Source organism: Oncorhynchus tshawytscha, unplaced genomic scaffold (assembly GCF_018296145.1).
Source record: "Oncorhynchus tshawytscha isolate Ot180627B unplaced genomic scaffold, Otsh_v2.0 Un_contig_5612_pilon_pilon, whole genome shotgun sequence".
Taxonomy (NCBI): Eukaryota; Metazoa; Chordata; class Actinopteri; order Salmoniformes; family Salmonidae; genus Oncorhynchus; species Oncorhynchus tshawytscha.
Window position 1 is genome coordinate 39,203 of NW_024609375.1, and position 23,534 is coordinate 62,736.

The 23,534-nt window shown below is 45.5% G+C and overlaps 2 protein-coding genes across 2 annotated transcripts in view; both read left to right on the plus strand.

Annotated features, from left to right (window-relative positions):
* Nucleotides 1-1,890: 1,890 nt before the first annotated feature.
* On the plus strand, nt 1,891-19,522 carry LOC121844677 (protein tyrosine phosphatase type IVA 3-like). Its single transcript, XM_042315049.1, has 6 exons — nt 1,891-1,895; nt 1,932-2,052; nt 2,531-2,623; nt 8,889-9,019; nt 16,181-16,255; nt 17,843-19,522. The coding sequence occupies exons 1-6, from the start codon at nt 1,891-1,893 to the stop codon at nt 17,958-17,960; spliced, it is 543 nt and encodes a 180-aa protein (XP_042170983.1). The 3' UTR covers nt 17,961-19,522.
* A 199-nt stretch (nt 19,523-19,721) lies between these two features.
* The window catches only part of dync1i1 (dynein, cytoplasmic 1, intermediate chain 1), a 32,160-nt gene continuing 28,347 nt past the window's right edge, over nt 19,722-23,534 (plus strand). Inside the window, 1 exon segment of the mRNA XM_042315047.1 lies at nt 19,722-20,044. The gene's annotated coding sequence lies outside the window, so the exon portion shown is untranslated.

A 23,534-nucleotide genomic window follows, 5' to 3' on the forward strand; every position in this document is an offset into this window, starting at 1 on the left:
GTATCAGTTATCCTCACCTAGGCCCAGGGCCTAAAATTAACACCCGCCACCTGCTGAACGTGGGTAGATTTTGCCGTTGGCAGGTAAGAATGTATAATTCACCAGCTATGTTAGTGCGTGGCAGTACTCCAGGCTCTACAGTGGGGTATTTCATAAAAATAGCCAAGCATTGGCCCAAGTGAGTTGTGATTTATAGCTAAATAAAAGCTGCAGTAGCTGTTTTCAAAGTATTAATGCCATTTTGTTTCGTATCTGTTAATGCACAAAGAAAGCTATAACATTAGGATTCAGATATCAGGCAGCAACACTGCCTGTCTGGGGGGCTGTGAGTGCTGAAATATTGTTTTTAGAAGCAATGGGCTCAGGCATAAAAGTTGGTCTAATTTACTCAAGTATCCTACAGTGATTTCTTGTTAATTTACATTGTTTTGTTCACAAGCTAGGTTACTTTTTCAATGTTTGAGTTTCCTCCCACTGCTAGCAAAAAGAGACCTCGTTGGCTCTCTACTAGTGACACAGGCACATGTGATGACTTGAGTGGCCCTGTTACCAAGGTAACCTTAAAAGGGCAGCGAAACATTTTTTGTCTGATATTTATGTTAAAAATACTCAGGTCACAGAATAGTAAATTACATTGAGAAATATAACCAATAACTTCTTACTAGTAATACATTTCTTGTTTTAGAAACATTACTAAGCATGGCAGTTTGTTTGTTTCTTTGTGTAATTATGGCAGCACATTTGTAAAAATTTTGGCTGGTAAAAAATCTGATTGGCTGGTAGATTTATTTTGTATCTACCTGCCACAGTGGCTGCTATACAAACAAGTTAGTTTTAGGCCCTGTCTAGGCCTGTCTTTTATCTGTCTGTGTCCTCTCCTTACCCTGTGTGTGTCTGACTGACTGTATCATCTTCTATCTGTCTGTGTCCTCTCCTTACCCTGTGTGTGTAGTTTGATAGAATAAAAGTTTACCAAACGCTCTTCAGCCCAGCTTGATCAAAACAGGAAATGATGTCTTGAACTGACTGACTGGGGATAATGGAGAATAGGTAGACTTTCTCTCCCCAACTAACTGTGTGTGTGTGTGTGTGGTTTGACTGTTAGTCCCACTGACTCTCTCCTCTGTGTGTGTGTGTGTGGTTTGACTGTTAGTCCCACTGACTCTCTCCTCTGTCTCTGTGTGAGTGTGTGGTTTGACTGTTAGTCCCACTGACTCTCTCCTCTGTCTCTGCAGCGCTGCACTCAGGCCGGCCAGTCGTTGATGGAGTTCTTGCAGGGGAGCGGTGACTACTGCCACGCCCAACATCTCAGCGCTTGAGCCCAGGCCCCCCGGGGGGAGGATGGCCCTGCTGCCCTGCTGCACCTCCCACCCCTGAATGTCCACAGCCAGGTCGCCCTCTCAACCCAGACCCAGCCACCCCCACTCTGACTGTAGACTGAGCGACGGACGGCAGGCCCACTAACTCACCAGATGGGGTAGTGAGTGTCGGTGGCCAAGGGCAGCGTAAGCTAACGGACAGCTACCTCTTCACCCCCCCCCCCGGCACCTTACTCTTCACCCTGTCCAACCCCACTCTATTCCCAGCACCCCAAGACACCCTGGACAGGAGAGACTTGAGAGGACCTTGTAAAGTCCTTCTGAGGTGGGGTGTTGTTGCTGGGGTTTGTTCCTCAGCCTCAGAGAGACTAGCAGGGGTGACCTGCCTTCTTGGCTTCCTGCCTGGCTTCCTGCCTGCTGTGTCAGGACAGTGTAGTGTAGCTGGTGGGCTGGGTGCTCCCCTGTCAGGGTGGGTGCGGGCCCCTGGGTCTGGGTCGACGTCGTGGCGTCTTCTCCTGAGAGTGGGATCCTCAGTGTGTCCAGAATGAACCGTCCGGCTCCCCTCAAGAACATGAGGTCTCCTACAAGAACATGAGGTTCCTCATCACACAGAGAAGAACAACCCCACCTTCATCGAGGTGAACGCCACCACTCTTATCACCTTCATCGAGGTGAGACAGAGAAGAACCTTCCACACAACACCACTAACACCACTCTTATCACCTTCATCGAGGTGAGACAGAGAGGAATCTTCCAGACTGTTCTGGCTCTCGGTCGTCTAATCCTGCTGAGTTAGAAGTGGTACCTAGGTAACTGATCTACAATCAGATTACTCCTCCGGGTTCACACTGCACGTTCTTAGCCCAGGGCTAAGCTTCATGAATATTCATGTTAGGTGAAAATGGAAATGTCACAATGAATGGAATTTGATGACAATTAATATTTAAATTGGGTGACAATCTGTGATTGGCTAACCCTGAAAACTTGGTTCTAAGAACAGAGTGTGAGCCTCTCAGGGAAAACCCAGAACTGATGGTAGATCAGCATCTAGGGAAAACTTAATCCTACTCGGTCTGATTGGTATTACCACTGTAACTAGCTGTGTCATGTGACAGGGCGGTTACCAAATCAATCTAACTGGTATTACAACTGTCATTGTCACACCTCCGACTCATGAATGGTTTTAATGAAGTTACCTCTCCCTATTCCAGGACCTGAAGCAGTATGGTGCAACAACAGTGGTGCGGGTGTGTGAGGTCACCTACGACAAGACACCTCTGGAGAAGGATGGCATCACAGTCATGGTGCGCAAAGATACACACACACACACATCGGATCCCTCTTCTCTACACTCTGTCACTAGGGTCCTATTCACTCGGAACCAAATGGAAGCAAAACAGGCTGAAAGGAAGGGGGACCTACCTGAATTTGTCCAATGAGAAAAGCTTTTTTTCATTTTTCTGTTGCAAGACGTTTTGCTACGGTGCCAAAAGTTCTGGTACGCTGTGCACTAATGAATACGACCCTGGTGGTGTTCAGTAGGTACAAAATGAGGTGAAACGTGGCCTGCTACTGTCTGAACTGGCCCATTGTGACTAGTCTACTGCTATCTGAACTGGCCCATTGAGACTAGTCTACTGCTATCTGAACTGGTCCATTGAGACTAGTCTACTGGTATCTGAACTGGTCCATTGAGACTAGTCTACTGGTATCTGAACTGGTCCATTGAGACTAGTCTACTGGTATCTGAACTGGTCCATTGAGACTAGTCTACTGCTATCTGAACTGGTCCATTGAGACTAGTCTACTGCTATCTGAACTGGTCCATTGAGACTAGTCTACTGCTATCTGAACTGGTCCATTGAGACTAGTCTACTGCTATCTGAACTGGTCCATTGAGACTAGTCTACTGCTATCTGAACTGGTCCATTGAGACTAGTCTACTGCTATCTGAACTGGTCCATTGAGACTAGTCTACTGCTATCTGAACTGGTCCATTGAGACTAGTCTACTGGTATCTGAACTGGTCCATTGAGACTAGTCTACTGCTATCTGAACTGGTCCATTGAGACTAGTCTACTGCTATCTGAACTGGTCCATTGAGACTAGTCTACTGCTCTGTTCCAAAACATTTTGAACTGGTCCAGTATGTTCTTACTGACCCTGTTTGCTATCTGAACTGGTCCATTGAGACTGCCATGAACTGGTCCATTGGATGTTACTGCTTCTGAACTGTCCATCTAGTCACCTGAACTGGTCCATTGAGACTAGTCTACTGCTACTGGTCCTGCTAGTCTACTGCATGAACTGGTCCATTGGACTAGTCTAGCTCTGAAACATTTTCTCCAGTACTACTGACCCTGTTTCCTCTCCCCATGTGGAGGATGTTACATGATCTCACCCTGCTGCACACACACACACTGTCCACACACACACACACACACACACACACACACATCTGGCTCAGCGTCAGGGTTTACCTCATGGTTTTACTCCTCTCTTGTCTCCCAACATCCTCTCCTCTCACCTGGTCTTTCTTTTTCTTCACTCTCTCTCCTTTCTCTCTCCATTCTCTCCCTCTGAGTTAATAACTTTGTTGGGAGCAGAGAGCGAGTACCCTCTCAGAGGAGGGGTAGCATCAGATGAGAAGAATGTAGGGATGTAGAGATAGCCAGAGGCCCGGGTTACATAAGGCCCTTAACCACCCTCTGTCTGTTGTGTTATCAGAGTGACACGGTCACAGTCCTCTCTCTTCTCTTCCCAGAGTCCTGAGAGAGAGCCTCTCTTCTCTTCCCTGTGTGAGAGAGAGCCTTGTATCCTGGCTGACTGAGTCCTCTCTCTTCTCTTCCCTGTGTGAGAGAGAGCCTTGTATCCTGGCTGACTGAGTCCTCTCTCTTCTCTTCCCTGTGAGAGAGAGAGCCTTGTATCCTGGCTGACTGAGTCCTCTCTCTTCTCTTCCCTGTGTGAGAGAGAGCCTTGTATCCTGGCTGACTGAGTCCGGCTCTGGTCAAAGGTAGTGCACTATGTAGGGAATAGGGTGCCATTTGGGACGTACCCTTGTACACTTGCTGACTGACTGGCTCAGTGCCTCCTCTTCAATAGGAACACAGCAGAGAGCAGAATATTAGCCACCAGCTGAGAGAGACTGGCTGGCAGGTGAAACCCAGTTCCCTGTTCCCCTCCACATCTCCCTGAACTCCAGATGAAAACCATGTTGTCTGTCTCATTCAGAACACTGTGTAATGTGCTGTTCTGTCTGACATGGCTCGTGATGCTTTCATTGCTCAAAGAGGTTATTTATTGGCATTATATGGAGAAATGTTACTCCCTCAATCTCTGCTTTTGCAGGTTACTTTAGTCTTACCAGTGTATCAGTAATGGTGGGGGTATATTTGGAGGCCATATATAACCAGTAATAACAGTGGTAAGTACCAGAGGTGCGTCCATCCACCTTGTGACTGACTTAACATAGACCATCCTCTGTAGCATGTGATAACGTTCAGCTGGTTGATATAAAGGGACTGTGGACTCATTCAGGAAGTGGCCCAAAATGGCACCCTATTGTGTCTATATAGTGCACTACTTTTGAGCAGAGCTGTATGGTCCCTAATCATAAGTAGTGCACTGCACTATAAAGGGAATAAGGTGCCAGATTTGAGACCTACACTCTGCCAAACGTCTCGCTTGTTGTCGTATGAGAGTCAAGTTGCAGAGGAAGAAGGATACCATGGTGACAAGGTCCGTTCTGGGGTTCCGAGAAACGGCCCAAGATGTTCTTCTGGCCACAATTAGAACTCTGCCTCCTCCTCCTCCAAGCTCTTGTCTCAAGCTCTGGGCTGCGTTGGTTGGACTTGGAATGAGCTTCACGACATGAATAGCTTACTGTTGACATACCAGGTGGCTCTGTTCACCTCTTAGTAGATGTAAATGTTATTTTTAACCACATCCTCTCTACAGTCGAAGATTCTATTAGGGAGAGATTTACTCTCAAGGTTGTCACAACAGGTTCACCCATTATGGAGTTCTGTGGCGTCAAAACAGACATGTAAATGGACATTTCTGTATCTTCGGTGTTGTGGTGACTTTTCCATATCTTGACGCCCACAACTTCTTTAGATATCCACAACAGGATGCAGAGCAATTCAAGGCATTTCATGTGAGGTTAGGGTCAGGCCTTGCCATGTACAGGATTTAGTGTCCTACCTGGAACATTGAACAGAGAGTAGAATGGATCCTGTGGTGGGTTTTGCCTGTGTGTTACTGGTAGAATGGATCCGGTTGTGGGTTTTGCCTGTGTGTTACTGGTAGATTGGGTCCTGTTGTGGGTTTTGCCTGTGTGTTACTGGTAGAATGGATCCTGTGGTGGGTTACTGGTAGAATAGATCCTGTGGTGGGTTACTGGTAGAATGGATCCTGTTGTGGGTTTTGCCTGTGTGTTATTGGTAGAATGGATCCTGTTGTGGGTTTTGCCTGTGTGTTACTGGTAGAATGGGTCCTGTGGTGGGTTACTGGTAGAATGGGTCCTGTGGTGGGTTACTGGTAGAATGGGTCCTGTGGTGGGTTACTGGTAGAATGGGTCCTGTGGTGGGTTACTGGTAGAATGGGTCCTGTGGTGGGTTACTGGTAGGATGGATCCTGTGGTGGGTTACTGGTAGAATGGGTCCTGTGGTGGGTTACTGGTAGAATGGGTCCTGTGGTGGGTTACTGGTAGAATGGATCCTGTGGTGGGTTACTGGTAGAATGGATCCTGTGGTGGGTTACTGGTAGAATGGATCCTGTTGTGTGTTTTGCCTGTGTGTTACTGGTAGAATGGGTCCTGCTGTGTGTCTAAAATGGTGCCCTAATATCCTATATGTTGCATTACTTTGTACCATTTTTTTCCCATGGCAAAAATGTAAACCCGAAGCAGACCAAACTCGTTGATCCTTTAACCTGCTGGATGTTGTGGCTGTAGTTTGAAAAGCCATGTGACTCTGGATGACGACATAATGATGTTTCCAACATTATGGCTGTTTTCCCCAAAAAGTTACAGCCGCTTGATGTTTTGTTTCCTTGTCACGATACTAATGAGTATCGCGACCCCTGGTATGGTCCCGACCCCTGGTATGGTCCCGACCCCTGGGCTCTGGGTCCTATGACCCGTTTGGGACGCACCCTGCAGTGTCCATGTGGAACGACCCTTAACCCCAGGATAGAGTTGGTTCACAGCCACCACACCTGTTGTTCCCTCACTGGAGATGATCAGAAGAAAACCGCAGTAGGAAGCGCTGACAAGATATCCTCTTGTTCGATCCTGTAGTATCAGTCCTTCAGATCAATTTCTTGTTTTGTTTTTTTGAGAGAGAAAGTCCCAGTTGCACCCTTCTATTCATGGCAGTGTGAAATAGTGATGTCTTCATAACATCTTTCCCAGCCAGGCCTGTGATCCACTGGCTCAGCTGAGCCTCCAAGGGCTTTTGAAGGGAGTTGTTGTCTTGGTAACGCATTGTCGTCACACACACAAGATGTTTGTCCCTGGGAGCAGGTATTGTGTTGTTGGAAGTCCCACTCCACTAGAAGATAAGAGATGACTCTCTCTCTCTCTCTCTCTCTCTCTCTCTCTCTCTCTCTGTGTGTGTGTGTGTGTGTGTGTGTGTGTGTGTGTGTGTGTGTGTGTGTGTGTGTGTGTGTGTGTGTGTGTGTGTGTGTGTGTGTGTGTGTTTGTTTGTTTTTTTTATATGTAACCTTTTATTTAACTAGGCAAGCCAGTTAAGAACAAATTCTTATTTACAATGACGGCCTACCCCGGCCAAACCCGGACAACGCTGGGCCGATTGTGCGCCCGCCGCCCTATGGGACTCCCAATCACGGCCGGATGTGATACAGTGTCTGATGGGTCTCTAGTGACTGATCCCTCCTAGACACCCATGGTTTCTGCTTTAAGCCTTCATCTGTCAAATGGAGGAGTCAAACAGCTGGTTTGAGCATCCTTGATGCTGTATGGTGCATTAGGTCTGTATCTGACCAGGTGATGGATGTCTTGGTTCATCTACCATCATTGTCTAATCCTTCAATGAAAGAGTGTTTGTCATTATAGGGGATGGTAGCCCAACATGGCCAGAAAAATACATTGTATCCAACTGACTGATTAATGTACACTAGCCAAACCAATTAAATGTTGAAGTCAAACAGTTCCCCACAGTTCACTCAGTGAAGAAGAGGTGACCACACATCTGTTCTCTGTTGTGGTTCTGTACCAACTACAAACAAACTCCTTATAGTGTTGTCTGTGTTGACAGAAGGCTTTCCTGATGCTGTGGGTGCTGATGGAACATGTTTTGTGTCCCAAATGGCACCCTATTGCCTACATTGTGCACTACTTTTGACCAAAGCCCTATTGTAGTGCACTATATAGGGAATTAGGGTACCATTTGAGACGAATCTAGGCCCTCAGAAACCACCATTCGCTGACTGAATGTTCCCACTGTTTGGATGGGAGGTGCTTGTTGAGATGGCAGGAACAGTGAATAGTGTAGGAAGGACACAGTGTGTGTCTGTGGGGACCATGTTGGTACACTCTGTGTTCCTCCCTGTTACGTGGGTACAGATGTCTCATTTCAGTGTGTTGTCTGTGGGGACAGTTGGTTCATATTGCGAGTCATGCTTAGATGACTGAGGTTGGTACACTCTGTGTTCCTCCCTGTTACGTGGGTACAGATGTCTCATTTCACAGTGTGTGTCTGTGGGGACAGTTGGTTCATGTTGTGAGTCATGCTTAGATGACTGAGGTTGGTACACTCTGTGTTCCTCCCTGTTACGTGGGTACAGATGTCTCATTTCACAGTGTGTGTCTGTGGGGACAGTTGGTTATGTTGTGAGTCATGCTTAGATGACTGAGGTTGGTACACTCTGTGTTCCTCCCTGTTACGTGGGTACAGATGTCTCATTTCACAGTGTGTGTCTGTGGGGACAGTTGGTTCATGTTGTGAGTCATGCTTAGATGACTGAGGTTGGTACACTCTGTGTTCCTCCCTGTTACGTGGGTACAGATGTCTCATTTCACAGTGTGTGTCTGTGGGGACAGTTGGTTCATGTTGTGAGTCATGCTTAGATGACTGAGGTTGGTACACTCTGTGTTCCTCCCTGTTACGTGGGTACAGATGTCTCATTTCACAGTGTGTGTCTGTGGGGACAGTTGGTTCATATTGCGAGTCATGCTTAGATGACTGAGGTTGGTACACTCTGTGTTCCTCCCTGTTACGTGGGTACAGATGTCTCATTTCACAGTGTGTAGCGGCTTGGAACCAGTTGTTTCAGACATGCAGCGCTTCACAAACTCTTTTAAAAACATTCACCCTCAGTAGGGGATTCTGCTTTGTCTGGTTCCTCAGTTTGAAGTAGATAGGGGTGCAGTGTAGAGCTGCTTTGTCTCGTAACAATGGGCTCCCTCAGAGTGCCAATGCTAATCAGCTGTTTCTGTCAGAGAGACAGAACTGTACTGTTTATGATGTGTGATGCTGAAGACCAATTCCCACATTGTGTTGACAATTACATTGTTTTCTAATGTGAATGTATTTGTATGTTTTCCAGGACTGGGCCTTTGATGACGGTGCCCCTCCTCCCACTAAGATCGTGGATGATTGGCTGAACCTGCTGAAGACTAAGTTCCGTGAGGACCCTGGCTGCTGCGTGGCGGTGCACTGTGTTGCCGGGCTGGGACGGTACGGATCATTTAATACTCTTCTGTCTTAGGGTTCTCATTGGGTGAGACAGTTGAACCAAGATCACAAGGCTGCAGTGTCATCCACCCACTGTGACGGCCACTGTCCCAGCAGCCACCAGTCTCTCCCCTTCTCCTCCTGACCAGCCTGACCAGGGCCCTCTCTCTGCATGCAGACAGAACCAAGCCAACTGTTAGCCAAGGGCCCTCTCTCTGCATGCAGACAGAACCAAGCCAACTGTTAGCCAAGGGCCCTCTCTCTGCATGCAGACAGAACCAAGCCAACTGTTAGCCAAGGGCCCTCTCTCTGCATGCAGACAGAACCAAGCCAACTGTTAGCCAAGGGCCCTCTCTCTGCATGCAGACAGAACCAAGCCAACTGTTAGCCAAGGGCCACTCCTTCACAACTAATCCACTGTTTATTATTCAAAGCACAGAGGTTGAGTTCTGAAAAACGTTGAAGCAGCATTTTTTTCTATTGTGTGTCTAAGTGTTTCCTCTCAGATTGGATCTCTACTAGTTAGCTCACCAGAACTCTGGTCAAAAGTAGTGCACTATATAGGGAATAGGGTGCCATTTGGGATGTAGCCAGTTGTCTTGTGAAATGTCAGTTAGCTGTATTCTGGTTGGCCATGCCCAGACTTGTAATGTATGTTCTGTAGTTGAGCCTCTGGACTCCCGTTGGCATGCCGTACATTAGTTCTTATGGTTGGCCATGCCGTACATTAGTTCTTATGGTTGGCCATGCAGTACATTAGTTCTTATGGTTGGCCATGCAGTACATTAGTTCTTATGGTTGGCCATGCAGTACATTAGTTCCTATGGTTGGCCATGCAGTACATTAGTTCTTACGGTTGGCCATGCAGTACATTAGTTCGTACGGTTGGCCATGCAGTACATTAGTTCTTACGGTTGGCCATGCAGTACACTAGTTCTTACGGTTGGCCATGCCGTACACTAGTTCTTATGGTTGGCCATGCCGTACACTAGTTCTTATGGTTGGCCATGCCGTACACTAGTTCTTATGGTTGGCCATGCCGTACATTAGTTCTTATGGTTGGCCATGCAGTACATTAGTTCTTATGGTTGGCCATGCAGTACATTAGTTCGTACGGTTGGCCATGCAGTACATTCGTTTATACGGTTGGCCATGCAGTACATTAGTTCTTATGGTTGGCCATGCAGTACATTAGTTCGTACGGTTGGCCATGCAGTACACTAGTTCTTATGGTTGGCCATGCCGTACATTAGTTCTTATGGTTGGCCATGCAGTACATTAGTTTGTACGGTTGGCCATGCAGTACACTAGTTCTTATGGTTGGCCATGCCGTACATTAGTTCTTATGGTTGGCCATGCAGTACATTAGTTCGTACGGTTGGCCATGCAGTACATTAGTTCGTACGGTTGGCCATGCAGTACACTAGTTCTTATGGTTGGCCATGCCGTACATTAGTTCTTATGGTTGGCCATGCAGTACATTAGTTTGTACGGTTGGCCATGCAGTACACTAGTTCTTATGGTTGGCCATGCCGTACATTAGTTCTTATGGTTGGCCATGCAGTACATTAGTTCTTATGGTTGGCCATGCAGTACATTAGTTCGTACGGTTGGCCATGCAGTACATTAGTTTGTACGGTTGGCCATGCAGTACATTAGTTCGTACGGTTGGCCATGCAGTACATTAGTTCGTACGGTTGGCCATGCAGTACATTAGTTCGTACGGTTGGCCATGCAGTACATTAGTTCTTACGGTTGGCCATGCAGTACATTAGTTCTTATGGTTGGCCATGCAGTACATTAGTTCTTATGGTTGGCCATGCAGTACATTAGTTCTTATGGTTGGCCATGCAGTACATTAGTTCTTATGGTTGGCCATGCAGTACATTAGTTCTTATGTTTGGCCATGCAGTACATTAGTTCTTACGGTTGGCCATGCAGTACATTAGTTCTTACGGTTGGCCATGCAGTACATTAGTTCTTACGGTTGGCCATGCAGTACATTAGTTCTTACGGTTGGCCATGCAGTACATTAGTTCTTATGGTTGGCCATGCAGTACATTAGTTCTTATGGTTGGCCATGCAGTACATTAGTTCTTATGGTTGGCCATGCAGTACATTAGTTCTTATGGTTGGCCATGCCGTACATTAGTTCTTATGGTTGGCCATGCAGTACATTAGTTTGTACGGTTGGCCATGCAGTACACTAGTTCTTATGGTTGGCCATGCCGTACATTAGTTCTTATGGTTGGCCATGCAGTACATTAGTTCTTATGGTTGGCCATGCAGTACATTAGTTTGTACGGTTGGCCATGCAGTACATTAGTTCGTACGGTTGGCCATGCAGTACATTAGTTCGTACGGTTGGCCATGCAGTACATTAGTTCGTACGGTTGGCCATGCAGTACATTAGTTCGTACGGTTGGCCATGCAGTACATTAGTTCTTATGGTTGGCCATGCAGTACATTAGTTCTTATGGTTGGCCATGCAGTACATTAGTTCTTATGGTTGGCCATGCAGTACATTAGTTCTTATGGTTGGCCATGCAGTACATTAGTTCTTATGGTTGGCCATGCAGTACATTAGTTCTTATGGTTGGCCATGCAGTACATTAGTTCTTATGGTTGGCCATGCAGTACATTAGTTCTTACGGTTGGCCATGCAGTACATTAGTTCTTACGGTTGGCCATGCAGTACATTAGTTCTTACGGTTGGCCATGCAGTACATTAGTTCTTATGGTTGGCCATGCAGTACATTAGTTCTTATGGTTGGCCATGCAGTACATTAGTTCTTATGGTTGGCCATGCAGTACATTAGTTCGTACGGTTGGCCATGCAGTACATTAGTTCGTACGGTTGGCCATGCAGTACATTAGTTCTTACGGTTGGCCATGCAGTACATTAGTTCGTACGGTTGGCCATGCAGTACATTAGTTCTTACGGTTGGCCATGCAGTACATTAGTTCTTACGGTTGGCCATGCAGTACATTAGTTCTTACGGTTGGCCATGCAGTACATTAGTTCTTACGGTTGGCCATGCAGTACATTAGTTCTTACGGTTGGCCATGCAGTACATTAGTTCTACGGTTGGCCATGCAGTACACTAGTTCTTATGGTTGGCCATGCAGTACACTAGTTCTTATGGTTGGCCATGCAGTACATTAGTTCTTATGGTTGGCCATGCCGTACATTAGTTCTTATGGTTGGCCATGCAGTACACTAGTTCTTATGGTTGGCCATGCAGTACATTAGTTCGTACGGTTGGCCATGCCGTACATTAGTTCTTAAGGTTGGCATGCCAACCAACATAACAGAGGAGTTGACTAAATAGAAGCACAAACTGATCTGGTTACCAGACTCATTTTAGCCCTGTCCTGTCTGGTGTTCCTTCAGGTGTCCTCTATGGCAGAGGAGAGACAACGAGTCACATCTGTACTGATGGAGTATATTAGCTAGCTGGTAGAGGAGAAAATGTCTCAAATGGTACCCTATTCTATACATAGTGCACTACTTTTGACCAGAGCCCTGTGGGCAATATGGAGCCAGGTTAAACCAGGCCTTTGGTACTAATAATGGTTGAGCTCATTGGTAGGAAGCTGAAGGAGCCCCTGTTCCCCTCCCCTCCTGGGTAAGCTGAAGGAGCCCCTGTTCCCCTCCCTCCTGGGTAAGCTGAAGGAGCCCCCAATCCCCTGACTTCCCCAGGCTCTTCCCTCCCTCCCATCCTGTGTTAGCTGAAGGAGCTCCCCAGCCCCCTGACCTCCCCAGACTCTTCCCTCCCTCCCCTCTCTGTGTTAACTGAAGGAGCCACCCAGCCCCCTGACCTCCCCAGGCTCTTCCCTCCCCTCCTGTGTTAGCTGAAGGAGTCACCCAGCCCCCTGACCTCCCCAGACTCTTCCCTCCCTCCCCTCTCTGTGTTAGCTGAAGGAGCCACCCAGCCCCCTGACCTCCCCAGGCTCTTCCCTCCCCTCCTGTGTTAGCTGAAGGAGCTCCCCAGCCCCCTGACCTCCCCAGGCTCTTCCCTCCCCTCCTGTGTTAGCTGAAGGAGTCACCCAGCCCCCTGACCTCCCCAGACTCTTCCCTCCCTCCCCTCTCTGTGTTAGCTGAAGGAGCTCCCCAGCCCCCTGACCTCCCCAGGCTCTTCCCTCCCCCTCCTGTGTTAGCTGAAGGAGCTCCCCAGACCCCTGACCTCCCCAGGCTCTTCCCTCCCCTCCTGTGTTAGCTGAAGGAGCCACCCAGCCCCTGACCTCCCCAGGCTCTTCCCTCCCCTCCTGTGTTAGCTGAAGGAGCCACCCAGCCCCTGACCTCCCCAGGCTCTTCCCTCCCCTCCTGTGTTAGCTGAAGGAGCCACCCAGCCCCCTGACCTCCCCAGGCTCTTCCCTCCCCCCTCCTGTGTTAGCTGAAGGAGCCACCCAGCCCCCTGACCTCCCCAGACTCTTCCCTCCCTCCCCTCTCTGTGTTAGCTGAAGGAGCCCCCCAGCCCCCTGACCTCCCCAGGCTCTTCTCTCCCCTCCTGTGTTAGCTGAAGGAGCTCCCCAGCCCCCTCTCTGGGTAAGCTGAAGGAGCTCCCCAGCCTCCCCTCCCTGGGTTGGTGAAGCACCGTCTATCTCTGACGTACTGGAGACCTCCTCTGGGACTCGTCTGTGGTTTTTGACAGGGCGCCAATGTTTACTTTACTCTGAACTGTTTGTTGTCCTGTTAATCAGCTGGGGAGTCTTTGGCTTTCAGCTGGTAACCTCTGCAACATCTAAGTGGTCTGGGGGCTGAAATGGCTTGACAGGGTGGAGTTAGATGAATATGTTTGAATGTCTCATGTCCATGCAGGCAGGCACCTCATCTGTTTCACTGATTCCTAGAAGTCCCGTGTTTGTGTTAGTGGTGTTATGCTCTTCAGCTCTCTATTTCCACACTGACTTACCGTAACCACAGCAACAACCCATATAAGGCTAGAAAAGGGGAAAGTGGGCTACAGCTTTTCCTAATGATTTGTTACCTGTAAATATTAGTGGCCAAATACAGCACAACTAGTTCCAGCTCTCAACGCGCAGCAGGGCTTTCCTTTGTCCAAACCAGAATGAACTCCATTCCCTGGGAACTGGCTGTGTTGTGACAACATGGAGAGAGAGAGACGTTGCTGGGGGCATAACAGGAAGGATACTAATGGATGTCTTTAATTCCCCGTCTTAATATGTGAATGCTGTTTCTAACGTCCCAAATGGCGCTATATTCCCTATTAAGTGCACTACTTTTGACCAGGGCCCATAAGGTTCTGACTGTGTCTTTAAGTCCCAGTATTAACAGCAGTCTGACTGTGTCTTTAAGTCCCAGTATTAACAGCAGTCTGACTGTGTCTTTAAGTCCCAGTATTAACAGCAGTCTGACTGTGTCTTTAAGTCCCAGTATTAACAGCAGTCTGACTGTGTCTTTAAGTCCCAGTATTAACAGCAGTCTGACTGTGTCTTTAAGTCCCAGTATTAACAGCAGTCTGACTGTGTCTTTAAGTCCCAGTATTAGTAGCAGTCTGACTGTGTCTTTAAGTCCCAGTATTAGTAGCAGTCTGACTGTGTCTTTAAGTCCCAGTATTAGTAGCAGTCTGACTGTGTCTTTAAGTCCCAGTATTAACAGCAGTCTGACTGTGTCTTTAAGTCCCAGTATTAACAGCAGTCTGACTGTGTCTTTAAGTCCCAGTATTAACAGCAGTCTGACTGTGTCTTTAAGTCCCAGTATTAGTAGCAGTCTGACTGTGTCTTTAAGTCCCAGTATTAGCAGCAGTCTAACTGTGTCTTTAAGTCCCAGTATTAGTAGCAGTCTGACTGTGTCTTTAAGTCCCAGTATTAATCCCAGTATTAGTAGCAGTCTGACTGTGTCTTTATTAGTCCCAGTATTAGTAGCAGTCTGACTGTGTCTTTAAGTCCCAGTATTAACAGCAGTCTGACTGTGTCTTTAAGTCCCAGTATTAACAGCACTCTGACTGTGTCTTTAAGTCCCAGTATTAACAGCAGTCTGACTGTGTCTTTAAGTCCCAGTATTAACAGCAGTCTGACTGTGTCTTTAAGTCCCAGTATGAACAGCAGTCTGACTGTGTCGTTAAGTCCCAGTATTAACAGCAGTCTGACTGTGTCTTTAAGTCCCAGTATTAGTAGCAGTCTGACTGTGTCTTTAAGTCCCAGTATTAGTAGCAGTCTGACTGTGTCTTTAAGTCCCAGTATTAACAGCAGTCTGACTGTGTCTTTAAGTCCCAGTATTAACAGCAGTCTGACTGTGTCTTTAAGTCCCAGTATTAGTAGCAGTCTGACTGTGTCTTTAAGTCCCAGTATTAACAGCAGTCTGACTGTGTCTTTAAGTCCCAGTATTAGTAGCAGTCTGACTGTGTCTTTAAGTCCCAGTATTAGTCCCAGTATTAACAGCAGTCTGACTGTGTCTTTAAGTCTCAGTATTAACAGCAGTCTGACTGTGTCTTTAAGTCCCAGTATTAACAGCAGTCTGACTGTGTCTTTAAGTCCCAGTATTAACAGCAGTCTGACGGTGTCTTTAAGTCCCAGTATTAACAGCAGTCTGACTGTGTCTTTAAGTCCCAGTATTAGTAGCAGTCTGACTGTGTCTTTAAGTCCCAGTATTAACAGCAGTCTGACTGTGTCTTTAAGTCCCAGTATTAACAGCAGTCTGACTGTGTCTTTAAGTCCCAGTATTAGTAGCAGTCTGACTGTGTCTTTAAGTCCCAGTATTAACAGCAGTCTGACTGTGTCTTTAAGTCCCAGTATTAACAGCAGTCTGACTGTGTCTTTAAGTCCCAGTATTAACAGCAGTCTGACTGTGTCTTTAAGTCCCAGTATTAACAGCAGTCTGACTGTGTCTTTAAGTCCCAGTATTAGTAGCAGTCTGACTGTGTCTTTAAGTCCCAGTATTAACAGCAGTCTGACTGTGTCTTTAAGTCCCAGTATTAACAGCAGTCTGACTGTGTCTTTAAGTCCCAGTATTAACAGCAGTCTGACTGTGTCTTTAAGTCCCAGTATTAACAGCAGTCTGACTGTGTCTTTAAGTCCCAGTATTAGTAGCAGTCTGACTGTGTCTTTAAGTCCCAGTATTAACAGCAGTCTGACTGTGTCTTTAAGTCCCAGTATTAACATCAGCATGTAAAGGCTGTTTCTTTGTGTTTCTCCCTCCAGGGCTCCTGTGCTGGTGGCTCTGGCTCTGATCGAGGGCGGGATGAAGTATGAGGAGGCAGTTCAGTTCATCAGGCAGTATGTACACCACACCTCTAGCTTCAGTTCAGTTCATCAGGCAGTATGTACACCACCTCCAGATTCAGTTCAGTTCATCAGGCAGTATGTACACCTCACCTCCAGATTCAGTTCAGTTCATCAGGCAATATGTACACCACACCTCTAGATTCAGTTCAGTTCATCAGGCAGTATGTACACCACCTCCAGATTCAGTTCATCAGGCAGTATGTACACCACACCTCTAGATTCAGTTCAGTTCATCAGGCAGTATGTACACCACACCTCTAGATTCAGTTCAGTTCATCAGGCAGTATGTACACCTCACCTCCAGATTCAGTTCAGTTCATCAGGCAGTATGTACACCACCTCCAGATTCAGTTCAGTTCATCAGGCAGTATGTACACCACACCTCCCAAATTCAGTTCAGTTCATCAGGCAGTATGTACACCTCACCTCCAGATTCAGTTCAGTTCATCAGGCAGTATGTACACCTCACCTCCAGATTCAGTTCAGTTCATCAGGCAGTATGTACACCACCTCCAGATTCAGTTTCAGGCAGTATGTACTCCAGATTCAGTTCAGTTCATCAGGCAGTATGTACACCAGATTCAGTTCATCGGGCAGTATGTACACCAGATTCAGTTCATCAGACAGTATGTACACCTCACCTCTAGATTCAGTTCAGTTTATCAGGCAGTATGTACACCACCTCCAGATTCAGTTCAGTTTATCAGGCAGTAGGAACATCTCACCTTCCGTCTCTTGATGTTTTTGAGAGTGGAAGTCCACTCAACCTTTTAGTGTTGTTCCTGTTTCATCTGACAGCTGTATATTTAGATGGGGACATCATGAGGAGGGAGAAAGGGATTGAACCGCTCTGTACTGAGGGGGATTATGGGACATCATGAGGAGGGAGAAAGGGATTGAACCGCTCTGTACTGAGTGGGATTATGGGACATCATGAGGAGGGAGAAAGTACAGAGCGGTTCAATCCCTGAGGAGGATTATGGGACATCATGAGGAGGGAGGAAGGGATTGAACCGCTCTGTACTGAGGGGGATTATGGGACATCATGAGGAGGGAGGAAGGGATTGAACCGCTCTGTACTGAGGGGGATTATGGGACATCATGAGGAGGGAGAAAGGGATTGAACCGCTCTGTACTGAGGGGGATTATGGGACATCATGAATTGAAGGTGCTTTTTAGTCCAGGAATAAATAGGCTTCATGTGGAGCTGGGAAAATCATCCCCTAAATGAATTATAATTGTCTCTTTACATGAGGGCCCTTATATACAGCAAAGGTGTGTGTGTGTGTGTGTGTGTGTGTGTGTGTGTGTGTGTGTGTGTGTGTGTGTGTGTGTGTGTGTGTGTGTGTGTGTGTGTGTGTGTGTGTGTGTGTGTGTGTGTGTGTGTGTGTGTGTGTGTGTGTGGCTACAGTGTCAAGCTGTTTAGCTTCACATATAAGGGGCCCCTAGTCCCCAAATGTTACACTGCTTTTAACCAGAGTGGACACTGTTCAGAAGTAGTGAACAGGGTGCCAATTGGGACACAACAGAGGTTCCTGTAGGGAGTAACAGTAGACCTGTCTCTCTCTGTCTCCTCAGGAAGCGCAGGGGAGCGATCAACAGCAAGCAGCTGACCTACCTGGAGAAATACCGCTCCAGACAGCGACTACGCTTCAAAGACCCTCACAAACACAAGAACAAGTGCTGTGTGATGTGATGATGTAGTGTGACCCCGCAGCCCGCCTGTTCTGACCCATATGGAACAACTACATGAACTTTAATATTGGACCGACCTCCACCCCGCTAAGATGCATTTAGGACTTGACCTGTTGTCTGTTTCCATGGGGACAGTTAGTTGCCACTGTTCTGTTGGGATTCTTCTGCTTCTCACTCTCAGGGCTGTTAGAGACCATCTCCTCTCTGATGTCTTTGAAAGAACACGTTCGTCCCCAACTGCCGGCCAATTGAACTCATAGAGAGGAAAAACAAACAAGCCCTATTTCCATCAAGTGTACACACACACACACACACACACACACTGACAAACTATTTTGCACTGATTGTGACATACTGTGACACACACACACAACGCCATTGACCACCAGACCAACCCCTCAACCAGCAGCAACACTGTCAGCTTGGTCCCAGGCCTGATCGTTCCTCTTTCCTCCCTGCTGCTAGGTAGCACTGCCCCAACCCAAAGCACTGTCAATGAAACACACCACTAGCTGTCACAACAGGTCTGCATCACCATACACCATGTTAACTGAAAGCCCCTGCTAGCCATGATGACATGAATGAAATAATCATGAAAAATAACAGATTTTATGCTGTCTGTGTGTTTTTATCTCAATGTTTCAAGGAAATCCAGTTTAACGTCTTTGTTAAATTGAAATGCCATCCACAGAGCTCAGCCATCTTGCTCCTTGCTCCGTTTTCATAATGCATGTAAGTTAACACTTGTTAGAATCATGTCCTTGTCTCCTTTTTTTGAGGATATGGGGATGCGGGATGGGACTTAAAATAGGACAAGGTTTTGTGCTGAGTCGCCGTTTTTTTTAAATAGCAATATTTTTTACATTGTGATATGAAATACTCTGGGATTAGGATTCTTCACCACTGGTTGCTTCTGTTGTACAACATGAAGGATCTCAGTGTATCATGTAGGAGTCAGCTGAGCCTGGGTGGGCTTGGTAGGCAACACCGTCTGTGTCCCCGATGGCACACTATTCCCTATATAGTGCACTACTTTTGACCAGAGGTCTATGGGCTACAATGCCTTGAAATATACACAAAAACATGGACTCGCACTGATCTTATGGGCTCCGGTCAAAAGTTGTGCACTATATAGGGAGTAGGGTGCCATCTGGGACGCGTACTATGCTTTGGGAACGTAAACATGGCGGTGCCCCGTAGTCGTCTCTGGGATGAAAAACAGCCAACTGAACCGTCTGCTCAGAAATAACGTCCTGGCTCTGTATCTGTCAGTGTGGATATAAATGTCTCTCATCCTGCCTCTGAAATAGCACCCTATTCCCCTTTTATAGTGCACTACTATATAGCACACTTTTGACTATAGTCCTATGGGCTCTGGTCAAAAGTGGTGCACTAAATAGGGAATAGGGTGCAAGACGCAGTCTCAGTTAAGGACCGGTACTGAAGGAATGACTCGTATCCTTGGAAGAAAGCTGTCACATTTATCTGCTGCCTTGGAAGTAACCCACTTCAGATTGTTCACAGTTAATGAAGTACAAGAAATAAAGTAATTGTTTAAAGTAAGCTGGACTGTTTTGTGTTTTATTCAGGAGTTGACTTGTGGGAGAACGAATCATTTTAAACAACCACTTTTGCCTTGTTGTGAAAGCAAGCTAAATGCTGCCATCTAGTGGCCATGTGTAGTTATTCACACATTATTAGTGGCATTTGTTGGCCTTCATTTTTGCAATTTCTGAAATAGATTTATCGTTTTCTCTTCAATGACCATATTGTTAATTTGATATTATAATATGGCACATGTATCATCTATAGTGTAGATTAAGTCATCATCTTATTATCTCAAACATTCCTGTTTGTACAACAATGACGTATGCTATACTGGCTACTTCCGGACGGAATCTAATTACAATTGAGAAAGAGGGCAGAGCTCGAGCTGCTAATTCTATGTCCTTTGTTGTATTATATAAACGTCTTGTCCGTAGTGATATTGTCTATATAAATCACGCAGGTATTTTTGCCTGTGGCACGTCCGATATAGCTAATTCTGGAAAGGACCCGAGATAAACGCAAGGCACAGTGCAGACGGTAGGCTAATTAAAATGCATCTTTGTCTTGCATGAGCATCCTTATTAGCCGGCACCCAATAATGTAGGCCAAGTCTAACGGTTCAAAATGTGTTCTGGTCATTGTGTGAAAACCTAGGCGCACCACGATTTTAACTGGAGAATACATGGTTTTACTGGTGATGGGGAGAACAATCTAGAAATGAAATGTATTCAATGTGCTGCAAATGTAGCAAAACATGGTCAATGTATCTACAGCGTAATAAGCCTCACCATGGTATCCAGGGCCATTGCTTTTCCGTTTTTATTATTTAATTGGTAGTTGTTATAATAGGCGAGTCCACACTGTCAAATACTGTATGATGTACAGTATTTGTAATGCATGATATCAACATTTCTCTACCATCATGCCATAGGCTACAATCCTCATTTCTGCTTGTTTTGTTTTGCATGCCTCGGTCTGCTCGGTCATCCATCAGGATTTAAAATAAAGTTTTTCTTTGTCTCGTAGTGTTTTGTCATTTTATTTATGTTTTGCATTACGTTCCCACTTCTCATTTTCATAATGTAATAGCACCTACTTACTGATCGTGCAGGTAAAGAAAATATTTGTACTGTAACGACCCTGGGTTTATAAGCGCGGAAATCGACTCTGCAGCACGAGCATGCTTTTGCGGCACAGTCAATAGCGCGCCGGACCTCGAGCTAGAAGGTCGCGGGTTCGAGACTTGCTCCCTGCTGTTTCATTACAGTACGTTGTTCATTTAGTATCAAATGTATAATTTGCTTTCAAAATGTACTTGCCACTTTCCAATGTAATACCTGCATCTTTGGGAGTTGCATCTCCTTGGCTCCTAGTGCTGTAAATAGTTCCATCCATATAATTAGAATAAATGATGTTCCATTCTCACTGTGCTTTGGCAGTCCAATCACACAATTTCATGTCGAATTGAACATCCCAACCATTCGCCCATACGCTAGTTTGTGTTTCCGGCATTGATAGATACACAATGATACTGAACAGAGATTAAACCTATAGGTGGACATGATACTGATACAGAGATTAACCCTATAGGTGGACATGACACTGATACAGAGATTAAACCTATAGGTGGACATGATACTGATACAGAGATTAACCCTATAGGTGGACATGATACTGATACAGAGATTAAACCTATAGGTGGATACTGATACAGAGATTAAACCTATAGGTGGATACTGATGCAGAGATTAAACCTATAGGTGGACATGACACTGATACAGAGATTAAACCTATAGGTGGACATGATACTGATACAGAGATTAAACCTATAGGTGGACATGATACTGATACAGAGATTAAACCTATAGGTGGATACTGATGCAGAGATTAAACCTATAGGTGGACATGACACTGATACAGAGATTAAACCTATAGGTGGACATGATACTGATACAGAGATTAAACCTATAGGTGGATACTGATACAGAGATTAAACCTATAGGTGGATACTGATACAGAGATTAAACCTATAGGTGGATACTGATGCAGAGATTAAACCTATAGGTGGACATGATACTGATACAGAGATTAAACCTATAGGTGGACATGACACTGATACAGAGATTAAACCTATAGGTGGACATGACACTGATACAGAGATTAAACCTATAGGTGGACATGATACTGATACAGAGATTAAACCTATAGGTGGACATGATACTGATACAGAGATTAAACCTATAGGTGGACATGATACTGATACAGAGATTAAACCTATAGGTGGACATGATACTGATACAGAGATTAAACCTATAGGTGGACATGATACTGATACAGAGATTAAACCTATAGGTGGATACTGATGCAGAGATTAAACCTATAGGTGGACATGACACTGATACAGAGATTAAACCTATAGGTGGACATGATACTGATACAGAGATTAAACCTATAGGTGGATACTGATACAGAGATTAACCCTATAGGTGGACATGATACTGATACAGAGATTAAACCTATAGGTGGACATGATACTGATACAGAGATTAAACCTATAGGTGGATATGATACTGATACAGAGATTAAAGCTATAGGTGGATACTGATACAGAGATTAACCCTATAGGTGGACATGATACTGATACAGAGATTAAAGCTATAGGTGGATACTGATACAGAGATTAACCCTATAGGTGGACATGATACTGATACAGAGATTAAACCTATAGGTGGACATGATACTGATACAGAGATTAACCCTATAGGTGGACATGATACTGATACAGAGATTAAAGCTATAGGTGGACATGATACTGATACAGAGATTAAACCTATAGGTGGACATGATACTGATACAGAGATTAAACCTATAGGTGGATACTGATGCAGAGATTAAACCTATAGGTGGACATGACACTGATACAGAGATTAAACCTATAGGTGGACATGATACTGATACAGAGATTAAACCTATAGGTGGACATGATACTGATACAGAGATTAAACCTATAGGTGGACATGACACTGATACAGAGATTAAACCTATAGGTGGACATGATACTGATACAGAGATTAAACCTATAGGTGGACATGATACTGATACAGAGATTAAACCTATAGGTGGACATGACACTGATACAGAGATTAAACCTATAGGTGGACATGATACTGATACAGAGATTAAACCTATAGGTGGATACTGATGCAGAGATTAAACCTATAGGTGGACATGACACTGATACAGAGATTAAACCTATAGGTGGACATGATACTGATACAGAGATTAAACCTATAGGTGGATACTGATGCAGAGATTAAACCTATAGGTGGACATGACACTGATACAGAGATTAACCCTATAGGTGGACATGATACTGATACAGAGATTAAACCTATAGGTGGACATGATACTGATACAGAGATTAAACCTATAGGTGGACATGATACTGATACAGAGATTAAACCTATAGGTGGACATGATACTGATACAGAGATTAAACCTATAGGTGGACATGATACAGATACAGAGATTAAACCTATAGGTGGATACTGATACAGAGATTAAACCTGTAGGTGGACATGATACTGATACAGAGATTAAACCTATAGGTGGATACTGATACAGAGATTAACCCTATAGGTGGACATGATACTGATACAGAGATTAAACCTATAGGTGGACATGATACTGATACAGAGATTAAACCTATAGGTGGACATGATACTGATACAGAGATTAAAGCTATAGGTGGATACTGATACAGAGATTAACCCTATAGGTGGACATGATACTGATACAGAGATTAAAGCTATAGGTGGATACTGATACAGAGATTAACCCTATAGGTGGACATGATACTGATACAGAGATTAAACCTATAGGTGGACATGATACTGATACAGAGATTAACCCTATAGGTGGACATGATACTGATACAGAGATTAAAGCTATAGGTGGACATGATACTGATACAGAGATTAAACCTATAGGTGGACATGATACTGATACAGAGATTAAACCTATAGGT